We start from the raw sequence: 21,981 nt of genomic DNA, 5'->3' as shown, positions 1-21,981 counted from the left end.
TTCCAAAAAAAGCCACACAAACAGAGACAATCAGCCAACGTCTTTAACATTTCTCAGATTATAGTATTAGCTTTGTTTCTAAAACTTCACACTAAGCAAAACTCTGGCTTGCATCTGTCCTGACGTTTGACGCATACATGCTTTATTTATTGAAAAGCCAATGAGGAACAGCTGCAAAATGATCTCAGCAGTGCGTTTCAGGTTTACACCCTCATTCTAAAACTCTTTCCAGTAACTTTGAACACTATATCACAGATGAATCAGTGCTTTCCTTCAAACTACTTGCCTTTTTCTGTTGAAGTGGAGACCCAGACATTTGGCTAGTTGCCTCCTTCTCAGATACATTCAATCCCTCCAACATGCATGGAAACACTGAGGTGACTCAAACAATGACGTAAAAGCAAACCCTATAAAACTTTAGCTGCTCCTGAGGCCGTTAGTATGGCACAATGCAGAGAATTGCTTATGAATCTTCAGCAAAGCGTAATGCATTTGTTCTTTCACTGGAGTGTGGGCTTTTGTCAAAAGAAAAATGTGTTATTGGTGTAATACACCTACATAAACTTTTGTAGTATCTATAAAATTGCAAGCTGAAAGAAGAGGGTTGTTGCAGGAAAACCTTTGAAAAATGGACACAAAAATCATTTTGCTCAAAGGATAACTATGTTTATCTAGAGTTTGGTGTATCATTTGAGGGTACTGTTAAAGTTTATTGTTTTAAGAAGAAAAATGAGACTTTTAACTTGACAAAAAAAATCTCTACAGTATCAATGAAGTCCCACTTTGATCATATCTTGATCTATTGCGAAAGTGTTCCCAGTGGTCTTTTTATCATGATAATGCCGTTTTTAGCCAAAATCTAAAAAACTGTCATTTTCTAGGACATAGTTCCTGCAGAGCGACAGGAGTTAATCAGAAATTTACCTCTGACTTGTGCTTAAAAAATTATGACATTTTTTGAATGGATACATGTTCCTCTAAAGGGAAACGCCATTTAGTCAAATCTGACACATTTTGGTTTTGGTTTTTAGTTCATATACTCTACTAGTATAGAAATGTATGCAAGTGGGGAAACCCCAAACCCCCACAGAACATTGACTTTCACTGAAGCGCTTGTAACCCTTGTGCTATCCTAGGCACTTTAACTTTAAGAGTTGGGTCAGCTAGACCCACTAGACAGTGCTCTGATCCATTTTTCTTCAATGATTTGTGATCTTCACTGGTGTCCATAGATTACATGAAATCTTTCCACCTTTATCCACCTTTGTCATGGTAGGGAGAACACGTCAATGTAAGGGTGGGGTCATAGGACAGCACAAGGGCTAAAGGGATTAAAGTCACAAAGTAACCACTAAGGCCTTGTTCCAAAAACTAAACAAAGATGCACAAAAATGGGTTCTTTAATAGCCTCTCAGATCGTTCATACAAACACAATATTATCTGTAAAGTATGTTGAGACAAAACTTTACCGGCCTACCCATCTTGCCCCTCTTCCCTGGTTCACCAGGAATGCCCTAAAAAAAGTCAGACGTGGGGTGGGGGGATTCAATAAAGGAGGGAAGAAAGAAAAAAAGATAACGGTTACAGAAGGAAAAACAAAAAGACAAGTAAAAACCACATCTAAACAAAAACACCTTCTTTTTTAAACATGAAAGCAAAAAGCTTCAAATTCCACTCATATCCAGATTAGACAGAAGCTAATGGGACATTTATTTAGATTATATCTGAATAGGGATGTGGCAAATTTGTATTTAAAGTAAACTAAAGTTTCTCTAGTGGGTAAAGCAGTAGGCAGTATCAATTCAAAATGCTGTTTCGCTAGATGGGTTATCGCCCTCCTCTGTTCTGATGCAGCCCCCTGGAGCATGTTATATGAAGGCTAATCGCTGACTGTGAAAAAGAATGAGGCCTTGAGTTCAGGACGTTTAAAGGCTCTAAGGAGGCTTTTATCACATGAGTCATCAACACTCCCACGCAGTTTTACACAGAAACATTCAAACAGCTGGCCCTGCTTTTTCACAACTATGAGCCAGCTGAATGAAACAGAGGTTAAAGACAATGTTTTCACCTTATGGGAACATTGGTCTAGATATTAAAGGCAGTGATTGAGCCCATGCGCAAATGAGAGGAACTCACTTTTTCACCATCAGGCCCAGGGAGACCAAAAAGGCCAGGGATTCCAATGAAACCCTGCAGGAGAAGGACAAGAGAGGGGAGAAAAGGAAGGCTGCTGTTAGGATTTAGATGCAACACAAGCAGCAAAGACAACAGCAACTCCCACTGAGTTTAAGGTTGCATTTCATTGGCCGGCGGTCCAGCATGGATAGGGTGGGCTGTCATGAAGAACCAAACCATGAGGCAAGTGTATATGCCCATGGACTGCATGGTGCTGGCTTCCACGATGTAGTCCAAGGGCACATACCCTCACGCCAGGGATCTCTGAAGAAAAACCGGGGCAGCCAGTGTAGAAGAGACACACAGAGGGACAAACAAGCAGAACAGATGAACTCTGGGGGAACAGTTAAGATCCAAGTTATAGGTGACAGGGAGTTCAGCAAGTTTACATTTACACAATATGGACTAAACTAAAAGTAGAAGGGCAGAGAATGTGAAAAGGTGGCTCAGTGAGTGAGGGGACTAGAACGCCTCTTTAAGACAGCAGGGCCTCATACAGAGCTTAAACAGGAAATTCCAGCCTTCGGGGGCAGGGAGACTTTGGAACAGCCAAGGGGAGCTGATAAAGAACCTTTATTGAAAAGCAAAATAAAAATCTGTTTGTGTCCGTGACTTGGTGCACCTGAAGGCTGTTGGTTTACATTTGGAAGCTTGTCAATCCAGACTTCTGGCAAGTACTTAAACATTGTAACACCAGATAAAGGTACTTTAAGTTTTGTGTACTTTTGATAGTTGTACACTCTGGATGCAAATATATTTAAATGAAAAAAGGTCAAATGTTGGTGCATGTAGCTAGAATATGCTCTTGTGCATCCATGCACATTGCTTTTAGGTATATGTGCTTTTACATGCTCAATGTAACATCAGTTTGTCGGGTTTTAACACGGATTCACAATTACAAGGAAAGCAAAGAAAGACATCAGACAAGACAGTATTGCTATTTAGCTAGTCATTTTATCAGATAAAAAGGAGCCCACATTTCAGTTTAGAATGGTTCAGTCTCCTTACCCGGACACCTTTAGGCCCCCTTGGCCCTACAGGCCCTGGTAAACCCTGCAGAACAAAGACAGAATTTTGCAGGTTAAACAAATAAACACATTAAATTATGTTTTTCTAAAGAAATACAAACATAATTTAAAGTTTAAAACTCAAACTCAACAAGCACAAGACATGATATCCTGTCAAACAATTGAATTAACTGACAATTTTAACACATAACTGACAAAAGACATCCTAGATGTATTGTTGTGCATTAGTGTGTCTAAAATAAAAACGTTAATCCGTTTACAGATTTTAGAATAGCTCTTTATCTTCCTTTTCCATTTCCTGTGTCTTCTACTTAGGATTTTCGGCAAATTTTTTTTTTTTACCAAAAGCCATCTGCTTTGCATAACCTAACTCTATCTTACTAAAGCCATGACAACAACTGTACCAGTCACAGCAGAGGATTTACTGCACCTGCCTGCCAGGATAACCTTTGGCACCTGGGCTTCCAACTGGCCCCTGCTCCCCCTGGAGGAAAGACAGAGCGAAAGACAGACAGCAAAAGGGCAAAAGGGCAAGTGAGAGAGGTGAGAGGGCAAGTGAGAGGGCAAGGGGAGGGTGAAAAAAAATCTCATCAGCACAGAAAGTTGAGCCTCTATGAACTGTGTCCAATGGATAATTGTTCTCCTATGTGGACATTCTGGGACTTTTGCAGTTTAAAATTATACGGAATTATCATCAGATAAACTGTAAAGTTATTCCAGAAGAATTTACAGACTATGTGTAAAAATTAGGGGTGTAACATTTTAATTGACTTCATCAATAATTGTTTTATATTCCTACGATCCAACAGATTGATCTGTCTAAGGCAAGTTGTTAACAGAATTGAGCTACACCATTATAAAATTATTACAAATGGAAAAAAATCGATTATGTCAGTGTTGGAAAATACTATTAGGATTGAGGCATGGTAGGTTTATTTTACTATAAATTGACCAAGTACCATCACAGCGGACAACAGTGTGGTAAAATGTTATAATAAAGTTTTTTTTGTATTACTGTTATTGTAATGTGGAAAAACAACAGTGGGCTGAACTTTATTTAAACTAAAATGTGAACAGATTAGCCATCAATTCTTTTTTAGTTCTTGGTTAGTACACATATTTAATTTACACTTGATTATCTTGCAAGAAATAAATGGAATCTAGAAAACTTCACTTGCAATGTTTAGTACCCAGGTTTTTATCTGAGTCACACTGGTTGAGTTTTTAGTCAAAGATGTCATGGATCGATTTTAGGTCAGGGAATTGGATATAAAATAGATCAATTTCATCTATGAATTGAATCGGTAAACACAAATTATGACACGAATAAAATCCTTGTTAAAATGAATGATGACACCCCTGGTAAAAATGGTCATTTCCATTTTATTTACAAACACACCATACTATGAACAAAGAGTATGTTTTAAGCAATGTAATCATTGTTGTTAATTATGTGAATGGGCTGTTTTAAATCTGACCTTTTCAGTTATTTGTGTTTCTTAAAATAGTCTGACAAAAGACATAACTGCTGGAAGATGTTAAGACACATTTTCTGCAACAAATGTTTTTCAGTCCACTGTGTATTTTGTTTTGTGTTCAGTCATGCTATTAATGTTTTTACGTTTTATATACAAAACTCATTCAAAAGGACAACAGTGGGCAAATTCCCCACAAGAGATTTTGATAAAGGTTCATGATGATAAAGTTTACTCAAAGTTAACTGAAGCTTTAGCATAAGTGTTTACCTACTTTCAACTACCGTAACTCTTCAACCATTTATACAATTAGCATAATGCCAGCGGATTCTGAAAAGCAGCTTTGCACTGATATGCAGCACTTTCTTGAAGTGAAGTGTTTACACAATCAATATAAATCAGCTGATTCTGTCGCGGAGAAAAGTGGCTTTGTGCTGCATAATGGGGCAAAACTGATATAAAAAGCTGTGTTTCTCCGAATCACAGATCTCACTAACGATATCTTCAATGTTACAGGGTTAAGCAGACTTTCAGCTAAATAAAAGAGAATCAGTAAATACAGACATAGAATAAAGTTCTTTCAAAAACCTTTCAAAACCCAAACTAGACAGGGTGTGTTCAATCAATCAAACCCTGGAATAATCTGATCCAGATAATAATCAGCAAGTAGGGTGGTGATTGCTTGCCAATAAATGTGGTGGTAGCTTTTGAGGACCAGGGTTTGGCAGCCCAGTGCTTAGATCTCTCCAACGAAAACTGTCATTTCACACATGACTTATCCAAATTTCCATCTCATTCCTCCGAGGCTAACTGAAAAAGTGTGCTCAAATATCAATATTTTGTTAGGGAAATTTTAGGATTGAGATCAGAATATTGCATATAAACGGAGTCAGTGACTTGTTCTAATCTTAGCCTCACAATAAAAAGACTCATCTTACAAAATAGAACAAAAAATGTACAAAAATCCTTAATAAATAATTGTTAACCTGTCAAAATAAACATCAAATCAAAATATTTGGACAGTTCAAAGTAATAATTCATTAAACTTTCTATCAGTGATTGTATACACTGTAAGTAGGACAATGCAAAATAGAGTCATGCAATTTTCATGTGAAGTATGAAGTTTCATTGATTTCATGGAACTGTTTACTTTTTTTCAGACTTTTCGATAATTAGCTCATACAGACAGTTGGTACTTGTTAAGAGGTTTTGTTTATATGTTTAACTTTTGGACAGCATACTAAAGACACACACACGCAAGAAGGTAGCATCCAAATTTGGTGGAATCCAATCCAACAAATTCCCTCTTGACCTCAGAAATGCAGCACCACTTCTGCTCCCTGTCCTGGATAAATATAGCACACAGTGGTGCCGGTTACAGACGGACAATAATTTAGTCCAGTGCAAACCTCTGATTGGCCAACAGTGAGCTGGTGATGTAATGCTGTAGGAAAGAGTTATCAGCATTTTACGCAAACCAGGTGGCCTGTGCTTCCACCATGCCAACCATTCATGCTTAATACTTGGTTGCTAGTATTACAGGGATGCAGGCTCAAGGTCATCGTGATCATCATTAGCTACAACTCTGTGGGAAACTGGGGGGTGTTTGTGGATGGGAGGACACAATGCAGTGAGAGACGAAAAGCTGCTCCTCATGATGAGCTGTGTGGGAGCTCCCTAAATGATGACATCACCTTGACGACGGGGATTTACTGTAAAAACAGGCAGCTTCATTCAACAAGGATCTGCAGCAAACCTCAGGCTGAATCTTTCTGTTTTCTCAGAGCACTTTTGCAGGAGCAGAGCAAGAAATAGTTGAATGTTTCACTGTTTTAGTAATGACTAAGGTCTTGTTTTAAAAAAAGCAAAAGTATGACCCAGCCTGACTGAAAATAGCCCTAAATGCTGAGCTGGATGCTTGGTATCTAAAATAGTGCTGGGCTGCACATCACTGCCACTGTTCCTTCCTTCCTCTCTGTGAATAAAAAAGTTAATTGAACTGATATTTAATGAATAAACTGTTGATTATCAAAGTGTACTGCACTTTGTATCTAAGTAAAAACAGCAGGTCTACAGTTGAAACAAAGTGAAACTTTCTCCAAAGCTGCAGTGTAATGAGTGTATAGCACCGTTGGCCTAGTTGGCCTGTTCCTGTTTCTTTTCTCTCTAATTTCTTTCTTTTTGGCACCACTTTCTGACATCCTGGGAAGCACCACTGCAGTGCGGGGCTTGGGCCAGATGTCTGTCCTCACCAGTGCTCCAAAGCAGACTGATCTAATCTGGCTGCCCTGCAAGCATGCTTGGTACACAAACAGACTAAAGGGGTTAAACAACCTTGCCATGGATGACGATCGAGGACTTAGTAAATGAAGTGAGAATGACATCAGTACGGCAGGCAAAAAGTGCCTTGAAACGCAAAAGAAGAGCCAAAGACAATGCATCAGATCCAAGTTCTTCATATGTATACATTGAAAATGAAAGACGGATTTTAGGATAGTTAAGTAAAATGGGTGTCATGTGGAATGAATTACAAGTGTAACAAAAAGTGTGCGTACTTTGTGAGGGATCTGTTTTTCAAAATAGTTTACAGATTTTCCATAAATTTGTGGAAAACACTCACAGGCTCTCCAGGGAGTCCAGGTGGACCGGGGTGACCTTTCTGTCCCTGCAGAAACAGAGTTAAAGCCTGATCAGACTATGGACACTAAACGACAAATGACAGCAGATATAGACTGCAGTGCAGAAAATCCAAACAAACACTTGCATGGTTCTTTCCATGTGAGAAAAACAAAAGTCAAACATACCATCTACAACACAAGTCACCAACAGAAAAAACACTGTGCCATGTGCAAGGAGTCAATGTACCATCTGGCTGTGTTCACACAGAAACAGTGCCAGAACAATGGCATGTTGAGGATATAAATGCCTTCCTATTTGAGTCAGATAGCAGATCCCTTTTACTTCTTTCAGAGCAGACGCTCTGACAACCTGACAGTTCTTTCCAATTGTTTAGCTGACTTCCGCATCACAATACAAACCTGTAATAAAAAAATGTTAGTGTTAGAGAAGATGTATTTACTGGAGGCAAGTAAGTAGACAGAGAAATTCTGAGAGAGAAAAAAGTATATTGAAGAAAATAAAAAGGAAAAAACAGATGTACAATAACTGGAAAGGCTCCTGATGTCCTGTCTTTATAAACCACAGCTAGGGAACGAATCTAAAACACGACATGTTTCCGTAAACCACCAGACTGCCAATAGAGGCAGAAGACACTGCAGCTTCCAAACTTTTATGATATTACAGGAGATTACTTTGCCTGAGCTAAAGTTTTTTTTCCAGGCCTAATAAATGCATGACCATTGTATATCTTTTTTTAAAAATATAATAATTACATTATGCCTACCTTTTGGTAATGCTCATTGTTAAAAATTAAGAAGCTAACAGAGCAAAGTACCAAATAAAGAACAGATAGAATTGTTGACTGTAACTAATAGATAGAAGCTGATGTCTGTCAGCTGAAAGATTGGCAAAAAAAGACATTCACATTTTTCAGTCTTTTTTTAGAAGAAACAGCATTTTATATTTTCAATCTGTCTAATGTATACTTTCCAAAGAATACATCAGATGTTGTGTTTAAACTGTTACTCAGTACTTGAATTGCTTTTCCACCCCTAACAACTCTCTACTGCTAAAGTGATACTTTGGGTGCCAACTATTCCCTTTTAAAATTACTTTTTGTCTGAACTATCTTCTTCTGCATAGGTGCTAGAATGTGTAAAAAGAAAAAAAAAGTCATAAAGGCCTGTGCTTCATATGAAATCGTACTTTAAGACAAACTACTCTATAAGTAAAAAAATCAATCCACCTGTCCTTCCTTAAGCCCCACTCTGATCATTTTTGAATCTGTTTTAAAAGTGTGCCAGTGGTCTTTTGGTTATAATTGCACTGTTTATGGCTAAAATAATAAAATTGGTCGTTAACTTAAACATAGTTTCTGCAGAGCGGCAGTAGTTCACGAGAAATTAGCCTCTGCAACCCCTTCCCATGACCAATACCTGAGAGCTCTCTGTTTACACACTCTCCTGCTATAGCTTAAAGCCCCACACAACCACAACTTGACATTATCAGTGCAACAAAAATTGCGAGCAATATTAGAGCAATCCAGTCATACAGTTTTGAGCCAGATTTCAGCTCAGATGAGAAAAACACAGACATACATGGATCTATTTGTCAACAATTGGATGCATCAGAATGGAGCAGAGCAGGGAACTTGTGGCCCACCCAGTGGTGCATCAACTACTAGCTCTTTCAACTGCTTTTTTTGCTGCTCCTGATTCACAATGATTTGAATAAAGAAACACCTAGAAATGCAATTTTTAGCTTAATAATTTTCTTTAACATGACCCTCATAAAAAAATTCCACATAATCATGTAAAAACACCATTTTCAGCAGAGTGATAAGTCTTTAGCAAATGTAAACCCTAATACTGGATATTCATTCATTCATTTTCTGTACCGCTTTGTCCCTTTCGGGGTCACGGGGCTGCCGGAGCCTATCCCGGCCACTTGGGCGTAGGCAGGGGATGCCCTGGACAGGTCGCCAGTCTGTTGCAGGGTAGAACATCCACAATCACACACCCATGCACTCTCACACTCACACCTATGGACAATTTAGAGTTGCCAATACACCTATGAAGCATGTTTTTGGACAGTGGGAGGAAGCCGGAGATCCCGGAGAAAACCCACACATGCACGGGGAGAACATGCAAACTCCACACAGAAAGGTCCCCCATTGATGTATTTTTCATGTCCCCCAGCCAGGACTTGAACCAGGGGCCTTCTTGCTGTGAGGCAAGAGCGCTAACCACTGCGCCACCGTGCTGGATATCTTTCTTTTAATCCAAGCAGTGATCTAATGTCTTTCTAACATGCTAGCACATTTAAACATGACCGTACGTTTCCCCCCTTTGTTTTTCAGGCTTACTTATAGAATGAACATGTGTTGAGCCTGATGTTCCCATGCTGTGCTGTGCGGTCTACTAACCGAACACACAAACACACAACCTGCTTTGGGTTTGGAGTGCAAAACCACAACCTCTGAACCTCAGCTGGACCATCTTAGATCCTTATCTCGCCCATAATGAGTTCACTAATGAGAGCAGCCATTCCCACCAAACTGACTGTGTTTACAATGCCACTTGTTTAATGAGCATGTGTATTTAATTAAAAACAAAACAAAAAAACCCCACATCATTTACAGCAGCACCCCCCTCCCGGTAGCACCCAAGACACTCTTCTCCCCCACTGAGCTAAAAAAAAAACAGCCTGAAGGAAGCAGACCATGTGTTTCATTGTGTCTGCTGATGACATGTCATCTTCTCACTGGCTACTGGAAATACATTTAAAACTGAATGTGCTCAAATAGGATCAGACCTCAACAGTGTTACTGTACAGCACAGAAAATATACCCTCCACCATCTGCCACCAGTGGACAACACCTACTAGGATAAATATTCAACATCACTATTCTATACTTTAATCTTTTCACTGCCTGCTTTCCAGAATCCCACAGTATGGAGCCAGAGGATTAAACAGTAATCATGTGGTTTCATCTATAGGCTGCATATACAGAACATTTACACACATGTTGGGCAGGGAGAAATGAAACAAACAACTACATGAACCTAAATGGGCAATATGGGTGAAATCTACCCCTGTGGTGGAAAAAAGGTTCCTCTTCCCCGCCTGAACCACAATTTCAACAACATGTTAGCTTCCAGGCAGAAGTGCTGTTAAGGAGGAAGACTTATTGTGTGACTTGAATTGCAAGGAAAATTGAGGCATGTTATTGCCAGGATGATGATGAACAATTTGTTTTTGTTTTATACACAGTTTTGGTAAATGGGCTGCCAAAAGACTGGAAAGCCAATAAAAATATACAATTCTTTTGGGTTTTGTTCAACTACAAATATATTCAAAACTCAAATTTCAAGTTTTCAAGTCAAAGAAAAAGAAAAAAAATTAAACCATATTGAGTTGGGATTTTATTTAAAGTCCCACTCCAATCATCTTTTGATCTATGGTAAAACCGTTGCTGTTGGTCTTTAAATTATGATTATGCCGTTTTTAGCTATCTAAAAAAACTTTGCCTTTTTCTAGGACATAGTTTCTGCAAAGTGGCAGGAGTTCATCAGCGATTTGCCTCTTGAATCGTGGGCGGGACTGCTGGCAGGGAGTAAGCCTGCTCTGGCTTCACATCATCCTTTTGTTTACCCCATTTTCTGCTAGCTTACAGCCCCTCACACCCCCAATCTAACAATACTGGTGCAACAAAAATGGCGAGCAATGCTTGGAGCTATGCAGCTTTACCTTTTTGAGACAGATTCCAGCTCAGACGAGGAAAACGAAGACGTACATGAATCTATTTGTCTGCAAGTGGATGCATTGGAAGAGACCGGAGGAGGGAGGTTGTGGCCCAACAACTGTAGCACCTATACGTCACAAGCTTTTTTCAACGCCATTTTTTTTTTTTAGTTTTTGTCTCCACCTGATACACAAGTATTCGAATAAAGAAACACTCAGAAACCCAGTTTTTATTATTAATTTTCTTTATTTATGTCCTCCATCATGATAAAAATGCCAAGACCATGTTAAAGACATGATTTCATTGGACTGGGTGTAAAAACACTTATCCCACACAGGAATTTGTAATATCTAATTTCCTCACAGTGGAAAAAGGGTCACAAAGGGAAGAAAAGCTATTTGGAAGTTAAAAAGGTAATGAGCCAATAAAAAAAGAAAAAGACATAGGTTGGTCAATCACTAAATTGAAGAAAAAAAGTACAGCTTCTGCAATATCATCACATCAGGTACATTAAACTGAATTTTTTTTAAATTAAATGTAGAAAGAGGTGTTTAATAGTTATCACTAGCAGCATCCCTTTGCTTTAAAGACACAAGCAATTTTAATCAAGTACAGTTCCCCGAATAGCCACTGGGAGCTTGTTACACTAAAGGCAATTCCCCTTTAAAACTTCAAAAGTAATCACAAGGTGATTGAAAAAAGATTTTCTGTGGTAAGGTTTCATGTTTATAGCATCTGAACTGAAGGTACGTTTACAAACGCTTTCCCTTAAAATTGTGCATAAATAGAAGCTTTATCTCTTGATTGACAGATTACTGTCAAATCCTCAACTCTGCAATCGTTTTATCGTGTGTCAACTAATAACCATTTAAAGAGATGGGGTACATAGAGTTTTAGCCCACTATTTTGGCTATCATGCAAATAAATCAATGCAAAAATAGGCAGAAAGGAAATGAAAAAAAGATGGACAGCATTTTTCCTCTGCTCCTGATTCACCACAAAATAAATAAAGAAATACTCAGAAATGCTGTTTTCAGCTTAATTGTCTTAATATCTGTCCTTCATTATGATAAAAACACTAGAAAAAGATGTTAAAAAACAAAAACATGATTTTCATTGGAGTGGGACTTTAAATTAGTCATGGATAGCTTGACTTTTACTTTTTTCCATCTTTATTGCAGTCAGTGGTCATAGACGTTATTAGAAAAGTTGGGTACAATAACTAAAATCACAATAAAATTGCTTGTATGAAGAAGCAAAAAAAAAAATTTACAGTGGAAATTGAAGCCATTGGTAGTTGCAGATACAAAATCTTCATAGAATAATTTACCAAAATGTTTTAAAAATCAAGGAGCAAGAATAAAAAATGTAACTGCCAAAAATGATATAACTCTCAAATCAGCACTTCAGGTCTGGAAACTTAAATGTTGCCTACAATACCAGACGGTAGCATAACCTTTGGCCGGAAAAGGCACAGACGAGTGAAAGACAGACAAAAAAGAAAACACAAAAATTGAACATCTGACATTGAGAATAGACAGAAAGACGGAGGCAGAAAGGTGTGACGTGGTGCTTGTAACTCGACCTTGTAGTTGAGGTCTGGTTCTGTGTACGTCCCCTCTCCCTGACCCTCCCTGCCATACTGAAAAGCCATTCAGGGTCTGCTCAGTAGAACAAATGTTGTACAGAGCGGAACATGCTTGGCTTGACCAACAGTGTAAAATCGCATCCCACTATCACGCTTTTAAAGCAGGGCTGCTTACTCCATTAAAGTTTTCCATGAAAAACCAGCAGGCAAATTCCACAATTCCCGCTCCAAACATCAAGCTGTGGCTGATTTAGAGCCGGTACTGCGTTGTGTGTGTTTGGGTGTCTGTGAGAGACAGCCTGCAAAGGTGGAGAGGGGAAAGAAAATGAAAAAAGCCCAGGGGAAGGTCCTGTTGTCTCATTTTCCTACACCGCAGAAATCCAAGCAAACAAGACAGAGCAAGTTAAACAGGCAGAGCAGTACGAAGAGAAGGAAACAGCTCATCATTGTTTGAGGAGGGCTTTAGAGTAAAAGTGTTATAAAAGTCATCACTGCTTCTCAGTTTCTCAGGATCTCTGTGGAAAGAGCTGGATCTGGACTTTCCACCTCACACGACAACAGAAGAACAGAACAAAGTCTGTCAGTCTTTGGTGTCTCGGTGCAGTTTGACTCACACATCTGTTCTACAACAGTGCACAGAGAATCATCAAAGCATCCTTGTAAGGCAATGCTGAGAACTAAAAACACAATAGTGTGCTGAGCAAACCTTCTTTGGGTCCATTGTGGTCAGGATGTTAACTCATTCCAGTTAATTCTACAAGTTTCCTTTACAGTCAACATAACTGTGGTCACTGACCAACACCTGGAGCTGACTCTGAGGATGACAGTCTATATAAGTGTTGATGAAGTTGCCATGGAGAAAATCCCCCCTGAAAATATAGCCTGATGCCATACTGATGACTAGGGGTGTTTTAAAGACCCACTCCAATGAAAGTTGTGTTTTTAACATGTTCTTGTGGTATTTTTCTCATAACGGAGGGCATACATAATCAAAATTAAGCCTAAAAGTGCATTTCTGAGCATTTCTTTATTCATATCGTTGTAAAATCAGGAGGAGACAAAAAAATGCAGTTTGAAATAGCTTGTAGCTGTTGCATAAAAAATCACTATTGGCAGGCCACAAGCTCCCTGAACCACTCCATTCTGATGCATCCACTTGCAGACAAATAGATCCATGTTTATCTTTGTTTTCCTCATCTGAGCTGGCATCTGGATCAAAATTGTACGGCTGGATAGCTCCAATATTGCTCGTCATTTTTGTGGCACCGGTATTGTTAAGTTGAGGTTGTAAGGGCCGTAAGCCCGCAGTAGAGCATATAAACAGATGGATGATGGGAAATAGGGGTAGGCTTACTCTGCGCCAACAGTTTAGGCTACATCTCAGAAACAAATTACTAATAAACTACTGCCGCTCTGCAGAAATTATGTCTTAAAAAACGATACAAGTTTTTGGCTTCAAACAACACAATTATTATTAAAAGACCACTGAGCCTCTAATAGTCCAAAGAATGATTGGAGTGGGTTTATAAAAGTGCTTGGTAACAGGTAACGAGCCACTGGGTATAAGAACCATTATTCAAGCTCTGCCTGCTGATCCCATCTTTTAGCAAAACAATAAATCTGGCAGGTATCTGTAGCATAAGAGGAAAATCAGCTGTCACCTTCAGCTGTTAGTCACAGGCCAAGCTTTAGATGGGGCCCCAAATCACTTCCATCACATTTTTTCCACTTACTTGAAGCAGTCAGCCCCCTTTTTTTCCATTTAAGTGAATGTGCGTAAGAGGGAGGTAGCATCTAAATGAACACAGACGCACACAACACACACACAGGCAGGTTCCTAACAAAAGCCATGTGTTCAATTGAGGCAGAAACCTTGTTGACACTCCTACAGACAGAGTATTGTTCCTCTAGGAAGGAAGCTTAGCATGCAGGAGCTCTTTTCACCTCTGCTGAAATGAAAACAATCTACCTGCTACTCTGAATTACTTAATCATTCCTGTACTTTGCTTGACATCTGTTCATGGCTCAACTGTAATAGATTCAAAATGTTACTGGAAGTTTTCCTCTTGCTTGCTTTGAGGCACAAGAGGACACATGATGCTGACTACAATCAAACTTTTTTTATATCTGTGTTTTGGAGATTCTCCATCACCATTAAAGAAAACAAAGTCTTTATAAATTCTGTGGACATCCTGCTAACATTCAGGGGCTGAAACTTTGTGAAAGTAGGGATATTATGACTGCACAGTAACTCTCAGATAACTTTTTATATGTAGAAAAGAAGAGCCTTTGATAAACAGTTTTATGAGAATAAAGTCATTATGTCTAAAAAAAAAAAAGTAAAAAAAAGTATCGGCACAACAACTAATCCATTGTTCCAATATATTTCTGGTTTTTATCTCACTTTTGTGAGTCTAATCAATAGGTTTAACCATTTTTAATACACCATTAGCTGATAAAATTACCCAAAAATGGGCAAATGCAGCTCTGTACCCCACATTTGACAACAATCGATGTGTTTTCCACAATCGTCTGTCTAATACTCATGACGTCACCTTTCTTAGTGACTCCTGGGTCTCTACTACTTTTATTGTGTTCATTTTCTGTAGCTGACTTTATTTTACCATGATTTGTTGAGTTCTTGGAATACTGGAAACCCCACATCATTTTAACAATAGTGTTTTCTTATTGCTCTCGTGTTTTTTGACAATTCCTTATGTTTTAGTGGCCATCTTGGAACCTCCATGACATCAAGAACAACAAAAAGGGGTGGGGGGGGGGTCTTCTCAGTTTCATAGTTCTGGTTTCCTTTTTGTACTGCCCCTCGTGTTCAGATGCTAATTTCACTGCTGCCCTAAAATAATTGATTATACGTCCTGTTTTATTTACTTTGCCAACATTGGGAATTGACTTTAAAAAGACTGACTTGGTTTAAACCAACAACCTGTAATTTCAGAAGCATAATGTGCAATTAATGAGGTATATTTTATTACTTCCCAGCTCAACAGAGGTTTCTTTAAGTTGGAGGACTTATCCTTTTGCCCATGCTTTAATTACAAACTAACCATGTGAAATTCTGCCTTGTAACTTGATTTTCTCCTGATAAGAGGAGTAACAAACAAGAAAGAACTTTCCCTTCTATAGGTGCACCTTAGTTAGAAATACTACAAACCCCATCAATAAGTTAACTTAGCCAATTTTTTTATCTGACAGATGAATAGATGTGAAACATTTTATATCTAATTTCTGAAGGCTTTATAACAGAATTTCTCTGTGTGAAGCCTGCATTTAGGTTTGCCTCAAAATGGGCTCTACTAAAATAAATGACGAATAAACAATGTTCGTTATTTAGTGAATAAATGCATGACTGCTCTGAGAATATAAATAGCAGCAGATGAGAGGACACGATTGTTATGGCATAGCGAATTCATTGTTACAAAGCAAAGGAATGACGCTAAATAAGATGGTTCCAGCTGAACAAAAAAAACAAAAAAACAGAAGAGGAAGGGTAACCATCTATGAGCACTTCATACTAAAGTAAATTCTTTACGAGATAATTTTTGTAAAGCCAAGTTTAAAACTTAGGCTATACTCAGTGGAGGAGCTACAGGGGACCAAGGGGGGACAGCTGCCCCCCAAGCAAAAGGTTCTGCTCCCCCACCAATTTTTGGAGTCAAAATTAGCACCACTATTGACAAAGATTGAGAAATCATTAATACAAGCTTCTTTGAGCATTATAAAAACTAAAAACGCAATATTTTTTAATATCACCTCAGCTACAAGAACTAGCGTTTCAATATTTATAACAATAACAATAGTAAAAGTGTTTAAAAGTCAAATTTAATATCCTTTCAGTGGAAATGGTCTTCCACTCTGCTGTTCTCATGCTCCACCCGTCCAAAGTCTTCTGCCCCTCTCCTACCCCTCCATGCAAAATGTTCTAGCTCCACCACTAGCTATTATTTAATAATAGCAATTGCACATATTTAAAAAAGCAATGTGCACAATTTACTGACATCTAGTGGCTAAGCTTCAGAATGCAACTACTTCTAAAGCCTTAGCAACAAAGAAATAAAATAGGGCATGGTTTGCTTAATACGTACAGCAATAATAAAGACCAAATGCATAGAAAATGTTACTGCCTACAAGAATCCATTACACAACTAAACAGATTAAGTAAAAAAAAAAAGCATTAATGTAAAAAATGTGTTATTTGTGACTTACAATTCGACCTATTTGACCAGGTTTTCCAACTGGGCCGATGATGCCGGGGTCTCCCTGGGAAAAGAAATAGCAAACATGTCAAAAAGCAGCAAAATTAGATCTGAAAAATAATTGACAGTAAGCATAACTAAAACATGACTAAACTGGGGGAAAATAAATTATGATGGCAGAGTTATGACTAAATACCTTTTCTCCTTTAGGTGCTGGTCCAGGTGACAAGCCAGGGTCTCCTTTCTTCCCCTTAAAGAAAATAAAATAACTTTTAGTAGTTTGACTAATATTTGGTCATTTCAATCTGGCAGCTTCTTGGAAAAACATTACTAAAATAGTTTTTACAGCCAGAATGATTATTTTTGCTGTCAATAAGCCAATAAAAACTTATAGACTTAAAAACAAAACAGGATTATGTCCTTATGTGCTGGTAAATCCACTAACACAAATACTTTTCTTACTGAACTCATTGCCCCTTTAGTCCTAAGCAAGGCACACACACACACACACACACACACACACACACATATATTCATTGAGCTTTGCTGTCAGCAGGTAGCACTAACAGGACTGCAGATCATTAAAGTTGTGGATCAGAAATTGCACAGAGGACAGACTTTCTCACTTTGTTTTTTAATGAAAGAGCAAAGATAGCAAACATCACATACTTCATAATTTTCTTTTCAACACACTTGTCTGGTAAAAGGAGCCGTCCCCGCTGCAGTTTAGCATCAACTGACAGCATTGTTCATTCACAAGGGCAGCAGATCAAAGCTATTCTGATGAACCTCAATATATTTCATTGTTTTAAATTATTTATAGATAACATGAGGAAAAAAACATTTACACCTTTGCAATTCCCTGCTGCATGATTTTTAAATCAAGCCCACCCTGACTGCCACAAGGCCAACTTCCCAGTGGCTCTTAACTGGACATGGTCCAAAAGAAGTTAGTTCGAATTAGCATCTGTGAGATGTGATAAAGAAACCTGATCCATGTAGGCTTAATCCATGACCCTGCAGGACCCCAATGATCTGCTGGAAATATCCTATAAGATCTTTCAACTTCCCTGGGTATATATTCTTTAAAGGTCAGAACTCTTAGTGGGACAAAATATGATTCTAATTTAAAATGTTTTAAAATGTGTCCTCAAGTGATCGGTAAGTTAAAAAAAAGACGTTTATCTTGAAAAATGACATTTGGCTGCTCATTTTGCTGAGCTGGAAATCTCCACACCAGTTTTTGTGTGCGTGTTGAGTATTATGACAGGCAGACTACTTTAATTAAGATCTGGAAACTTAATCATGTGTCATTTTCAGAACCCAAATGTAACAAAAACCAGACTTCTGTCAAGTCTTTGTGCTAAGCTGTTAGGTAGCGCATGACACTACCAAAATACTGTAAAGGCGTTTTTTCAATCTATTTATTTAAGGCCTCCCTCTTGAAGTAATGAAAGCCAAATAAAGGATTTGAGTCCTAGAATGTGTTCCGAACAGACTGAGAGGTTAAGGGGTGTTTGCTAAGACATATATCAATCCAGACAATTGTTGAGGGGGAGGATGCAGAGGATTTGTCTTGAGCAGGGTCATCTGTTCGCAAGTTAAAACCAGACAGATTTATATGAAGTTCTCACTTTCTGACTCCTAATGTCTTCTTCCTGGCACCTTTATAAATCACTTGGACCCCCCTCCGGTCTCTCCACTGTTTGTTATGGTTGCAGCAGAAGAACATACTCATACTGACATCAACAGGAACTGTGACTTATGTCTTCAAGTAAACAATACAATAATGTGGAAGTAAATTATGTTGGTGATAAAAAGTTATAACACACAGATACATTTTTAGCAAAGAATGTATTTCTATTTATTTAGATATATAGAATGTTTCTATTTATTTGAATATTTGATAGGCATAAGTCAAAAAATACAAACAAGCTTTAAAACACCCATGTTACAACGCTTTTTGCTACAGCAGATTTGCAGCATTTGTCACTACATGGTCTTTTAATGTAGAACAAATGCAAAACTAGAATGTATGAATAAAACACAGAGTGAAAGATTAACAAAGTAAAGTTAACTCACAGAAAACAGTTCAATCTTGTGCCAAAAAAGAAGTAAATGAAGGTGCAACTGGCAGATTTTGTTTGTTTTTTAAAAGTCTGGTCACAGTCAGACCAGTTCTTTACAGATATCTAGACCGATTTCTACAAAGAATTTATCTGGTTGCAGACATTTTTTCTAAGATGGGTAGCAGATTCCGCAGCCATGTGCCTTTTACAGGGCAAAAGAGGTTTTGCAAGAAAAGGCACCTTACCATGTCCGGTTAAGGAGCTGGATCTGCTTCAGCTCTGCAGTTTTACACATCTGTAGAAGGGCTTAGGTGCGAGTTCATTAAATCTTTTAAAAAATCATCTTTAAACAGTAAAAATTAATACGAATTTTAAATGTTCAAAAGTTATATTACTATAAATTATCACAGTTATGGTATTAATTTTGGTTTGTGGTCTAAAATCTTCAGAACCTAATTGTAAAGTGTGGTTTGATCTTTCTGTGACCTGACAGGAACTCCATTACCTCGGTGAGAAAAGATCATCGAGTTTATAAAAGCTTTTTTTTAAAAAGGGAAAGGCATTTTTTGTTATCATAAAGCAGCTCTTGTTTGACCTGACAACTTTACAAGTTTTTTAATATGGCTTTAAAATGTATTTGGAAACCTGAAATGATTTTGGAGGTATTTCTCTTCTGTAACTTTCTCAGTTGATTCCTCATTTATAAGAATATGCAAAGACTTTGTGAGGGTTTTTTTTTTAATAGGAAGCAGATACAAACGTGCAAGAGTCCTCCAACTAAGAGGATATCTTAATTTTAATCTTTTGTTTACTTTTTCACTGACTGCAGAACAGTTTTTCCATGTTTTACCTGAAAATGTCAGTTTCTGGAGGCTTGTTGTGAACTCAAATGACCCTATTTCCACAGACATAACACCTTTGTTCTTTATGAATTCCACCTGGTTTATAAAAGCTTAAAAAAGGGCCCTTAAGTTCTTCTTATGGGGCAAAGAAAGGTCACTTCATCAGCAACAGAGGCAACTGCATTTGGAAAAGTCAACATTGTTGCAGAGACTTTGGTCAAGGCAACAAAAGACCCAGTTGTGCTCATGAGCAGGAATAGCTGTGTACCTTTAAACCAGGTGGACCAGGTCGACCGGGGTTCCCATGAGGACCAGGGGCGCCCTGTGAAAAAAATCAGAAAGATGGAGATGTAATCAAAAGGCGATTGAGATTTCAATCAATCGCCATGCTGGGACAAGGAGCTTCCTATGGTGAATTGGACCAGAAAAGAGGATATCAAAGACTGTCTGGATAACATCACCCGTCATGCTTTTCTAGCTTGGTTTCCTATGCATTACCTGTGTGCCTGTGTGTGTGCGTGTGTGAGATATTTAGGGTTGGGGGTCGAGGCTCACAGAAAATCTGGAGCCCCTTGTGTGGCTTTACCATAGCGTGGCTAAGGTTTCTCAACCCTTTTTTCCTCACCTTCCATCCACCTCCTGCATCCACCATGCCCACAAATAAAAATCAAAATAAAAAAGTAGATGCAACTTCCAGGCATCTTGATGACTTAAACAGATCACCCCATGTCGTAACATGTTAAGTTTGGGTTTCTCTTTTGATGTATGTTTCTGTCAGCGTTGGCAGCAGCTGAGGAAATAAACCCAAACACAGCAGCATCAGCAGTGGCAGCTCAAGGGTAATGTGAACCATCGTGTTCAGTCCAGCATCCCCCATGGGAAAGTTTAGCAAAGAAACTTTGGAAGCCAGAGAATGAATTACACCAGTTTTTTTTTTTTTTTTTTTGGGGGGGGGGGGGGGGGGGGTGAGGGTTGTATAGCTGCCTGCAGACAGAAGAACAGGGGGTGGGTTGTTGCGCCATTTATCTATTCATCTGACTGTCTGCCTTCCCTTCCTCCCCATGCGCTTTTCCTGTGGATACCTGACCTCACCCCTGCCCTCCACGTGATGTGGCACCTTTGGGCCCCTAACCTACCACTGTCCCAGGTCAAAGGCTGACCCAGTAGAGAGTGGAAAAAAAAAAAAAAACAGAGGGTGCTTTAAGAACTGGGTCAGTGAGTTCCATTGAGGTGGTTGTGACAAATTAGGAAGACTTTATAACAGAACAGCATCCGAACTCAGCATCTGTTGGGATCCAGAAAGGAAAAAACTATTGTCCAATAAAACTCCATCACAAATCGGCAATATGCCAACCAAATTAAAACGAGCTTCTAGATCAACTGAATACAAGCATGTCCTTGATTTATTTTAGGCATACGTGGAAAAAAAAAAGACGTATAATTGTGGTTTACATCAAGGCACTTTCGTTCCAAGGACTATTCGTTTTTACAGACTTTGACTCCTAAACATTTCCTCTTTCACTCTCAGCTCGACTACAGCTGGTTTCCTAAAGACATGGTCAGCGGGTACAGTTTTAGCCCTAAATAAACTTAAACAAACAAGACATGGTTGAATTATATGTTTCAAAAGCAACTCTGTGGCTCACCACAGGCTGGGCTGGATGCTGGTAGGCACTTTCCCTCATTCTCTGGCCCCCTCATGTCCATTTCTCTCGCAACAGGTGTCTAATTACAGGGGGTCAGCGTGGGGCGTGCACAGCTTGACGGCTACCAAATAAAAACGTAAAGCCTCTGAGGAGTAAGGCGTTATTGTGGCTTCTGAGGTCAAGATGTGGCAGCGCATACAAATCCTCGGCGGTGCAAATCAAGGCAAATGATACCCACCGATACTTCATCTTCTGATTCCATCTGTACCTCACTGTGGTGTAAATAGAATTTTGTGTAGAAAATTTTCAAACACCACCCCAAAGAAGACACAACGCACACCAGTTGTTTGTGCGCGATATAAATTTGGATCCATCACATCAGAACCAACGTTTTTTTTTCCCACACAGAAAATAATTGTAGAAAAACTTTTAATGGGGCATGCTTCAAACGTAGTCTGGCATTCGATGCTAGCTCGTAAAAGATGCTTCAAATATAAACGCAGTGGCTGAATTAAAGATAAAAGGAGATTCTGTTTGATGCTTTGCCAAATGAGAGTTAACGGGGTAACATTTGATGAAC

General features: G+C 38.7%; 1 protein-coding gene and 1 non-coding gene across 2 annotated transcripts in view; both read right to left on the bottom strand.

Moving 5' to 3' along the window:
• Positions 1 to 21,981, bottom strand: part of LOC101159452 (uncharacterized) — a 66,367-nt gene that overhangs the window by 28,560 nt on the left and 15,826 nt on the right. Inside the window, exons 5-12 of the mRNA XM_004074688.5 lie at positions 20,024 to 20,077; positions 17,041 to 17,094; positions 16,855 to 16,908; positions 7,299 to 7,343; positions 3,634 to 3,687; positions 3,184 to 3,228; positions 2,137 to 2,190; positions 1,470 to 1,514 (exon numbers count right to left, since the gene is read on the bottom strand). Coding sequence (XP_004074736.1) covers positions 1,470 to 1,514; positions 2,137 to 2,190; positions 3,184 to 3,228; positions 3,634 to 3,687; positions 7,299 to 7,343; positions 16,855 to 16,908; positions 17,041 to 17,094; positions 20,024 to 20,077 — 405 coding nt within the window. The remainder of the gene's footprint in view (positions 1 to 1,469; positions 1,515 to 2,136; positions 2,191 to 3,183; positions 3,229 to 3,633; positions 3,688 to 7,298; positions 7,344 to 16,854; positions 16,909 to 17,040; positions 17,095 to 20,023; positions 20,078 to 21,981) is intronic.
• mir455 (microRNA mir-455) lies at positions 2,352 to 2,434 on the bottom strand. The gene has a single exon (NR_107151.1). It is a non-coding gene; the product is annotated as a microRNA mir-455 (primary transcript).

Source organism: Oryzias latipes, chromosome 12 (assembly GCF_053564925.1).
Source record: "Oryzias latipes strain Hd-rR chromosome 12, Olatipes_Hd-rR_3.1".
Taxonomy (NCBI): Eukaryota; Metazoa; Chordata; class Actinopteri; order Beloniformes; family Adrianichthyidae; genus Oryzias; species Oryzias latipes.
The sequence above is the reverse complement of the archived record's forward strand: the minus strand, read 5'-3'. Positions and strand labels throughout refer to the sequence as shown.